The 1,040-nt window shown below is 47.7% G+C and overlaps 1 protein-coding gene across 1 annotated transcript; it reads right to left on the bottom strand.

The window, feature by feature from the left end:
- Positions 1–371: 371 nt before the first annotated feature.
- LOC100453631 (small ribosomal subunit protein eS12-like) lies at positions 372–792 on the bottom strand. The gene has a single exon (XM_054547782.1). It carries the CDS (start codon positions 785–787, stop codon positions 389–391), a length of 399 nt encoding a protein of 132 aa, XP_054403757.1. The 5' UTR covers positions 788–792; the 3' UTR covers positions 372–388.
- Positions 793–1,040: the final 248 nt, after the last annotated feature.

Raw genomic sequence — 1,040 nt, 5'->3', positions numbered from 1 at the left:
TGGACCTCAGTTTCCCCAGTGGTCCAAGGGAGGGGTAGATGGCATGGCTTCCGAACCCCTTCTAATCTCTAATTATATATCTGTAAAATGAAGGGATGGAAGATGATGATGCCTGACTTTTCTTCCAGCTCCTACATTCTTCGATCTCAGGAATCACCTCACTTCACTCTCTCTCAGAGAAGGCAACTGTAGCTCAGAGAGATGACGTGACCTGCCCAAGGCTATGCAGCAGGGCCTAGACCTGCCGGGCCCCTGAGTCCTACCTAGCTCAGCATTCATGTGTTTTTACATGTGTGCTGTGTGTGTATATGTGAGCACATATATGTGAATACATGACAAGGTGGAATATTCTAGATTCTTTGTGTGTGTGAGTCAAAGATTTATTTTGTCATTTCTTGCATTTGAAGTACTCTTCAATGACATCCTTGGCCTGAGACTCCTTGCCATAGTCCTTAACTACTACACAACTGCGACCAACCACTTTACGGGGTTTCCCCTCTCTGTCAGTTTTACAGAGGCCTACCCATTCCCCTAGTTTCTTGTTGTCATCAACCTTAATTAGGTTGATTTGGTGTTCAGCACAAAGGGCCTCCACCAACTTGACATCCATAGACTCATCACAGTTGGATGCAAGCACACAAAGATGGGCTTGGCGCTTGTCCAAGGCTTTGGCAGCTTTGCAAATTCCACATGCTAGGCCATCATGGATGAGGGCGGTCTTCAGCACCTCTTGTAAAGCAGTATTAACATCCATTACACCTCCAACAGCAATGCCTTCCTCGGCCATGGCGGTGGGTTGGGTGAAGCCCAATCTTGAACGCACCAAAGCCTCTGCATCCGCACGACTCAGCGGTGGCAGGGAAAGAGCATATTCTAAAGATTCTTGTTAAGCTCAGACATTTCCTAAGGCATCCATGCAGGTCAGGGGTGCTGTGTATCCAAGTCTTGGATGTGAAGCAGGAGGAAGCAGATGTAAGGAGGTAGGAGCTACAGGAATGCTTGAAGGATCACATCTACCTTCTCCTCCCCAGTCCCTACAT

The sequence above is a fragment of the Pongo abelii genome, chromosome 12 (genome assembly GCF_028885655.2).
Source record: "Pongo abelii isolate AG06213 chromosome 12, NHGRI_mPonAbe1-v2.0_pri, whole genome shotgun sequence".
NCBI lineage: Eukaryota > Metazoa > Chordata > Mammalia > Primates > Hominidae > Pongo > Pongo abelii.
This window is presented reverse-complemented; position numbering and strand designations above follow the sequence as displayed.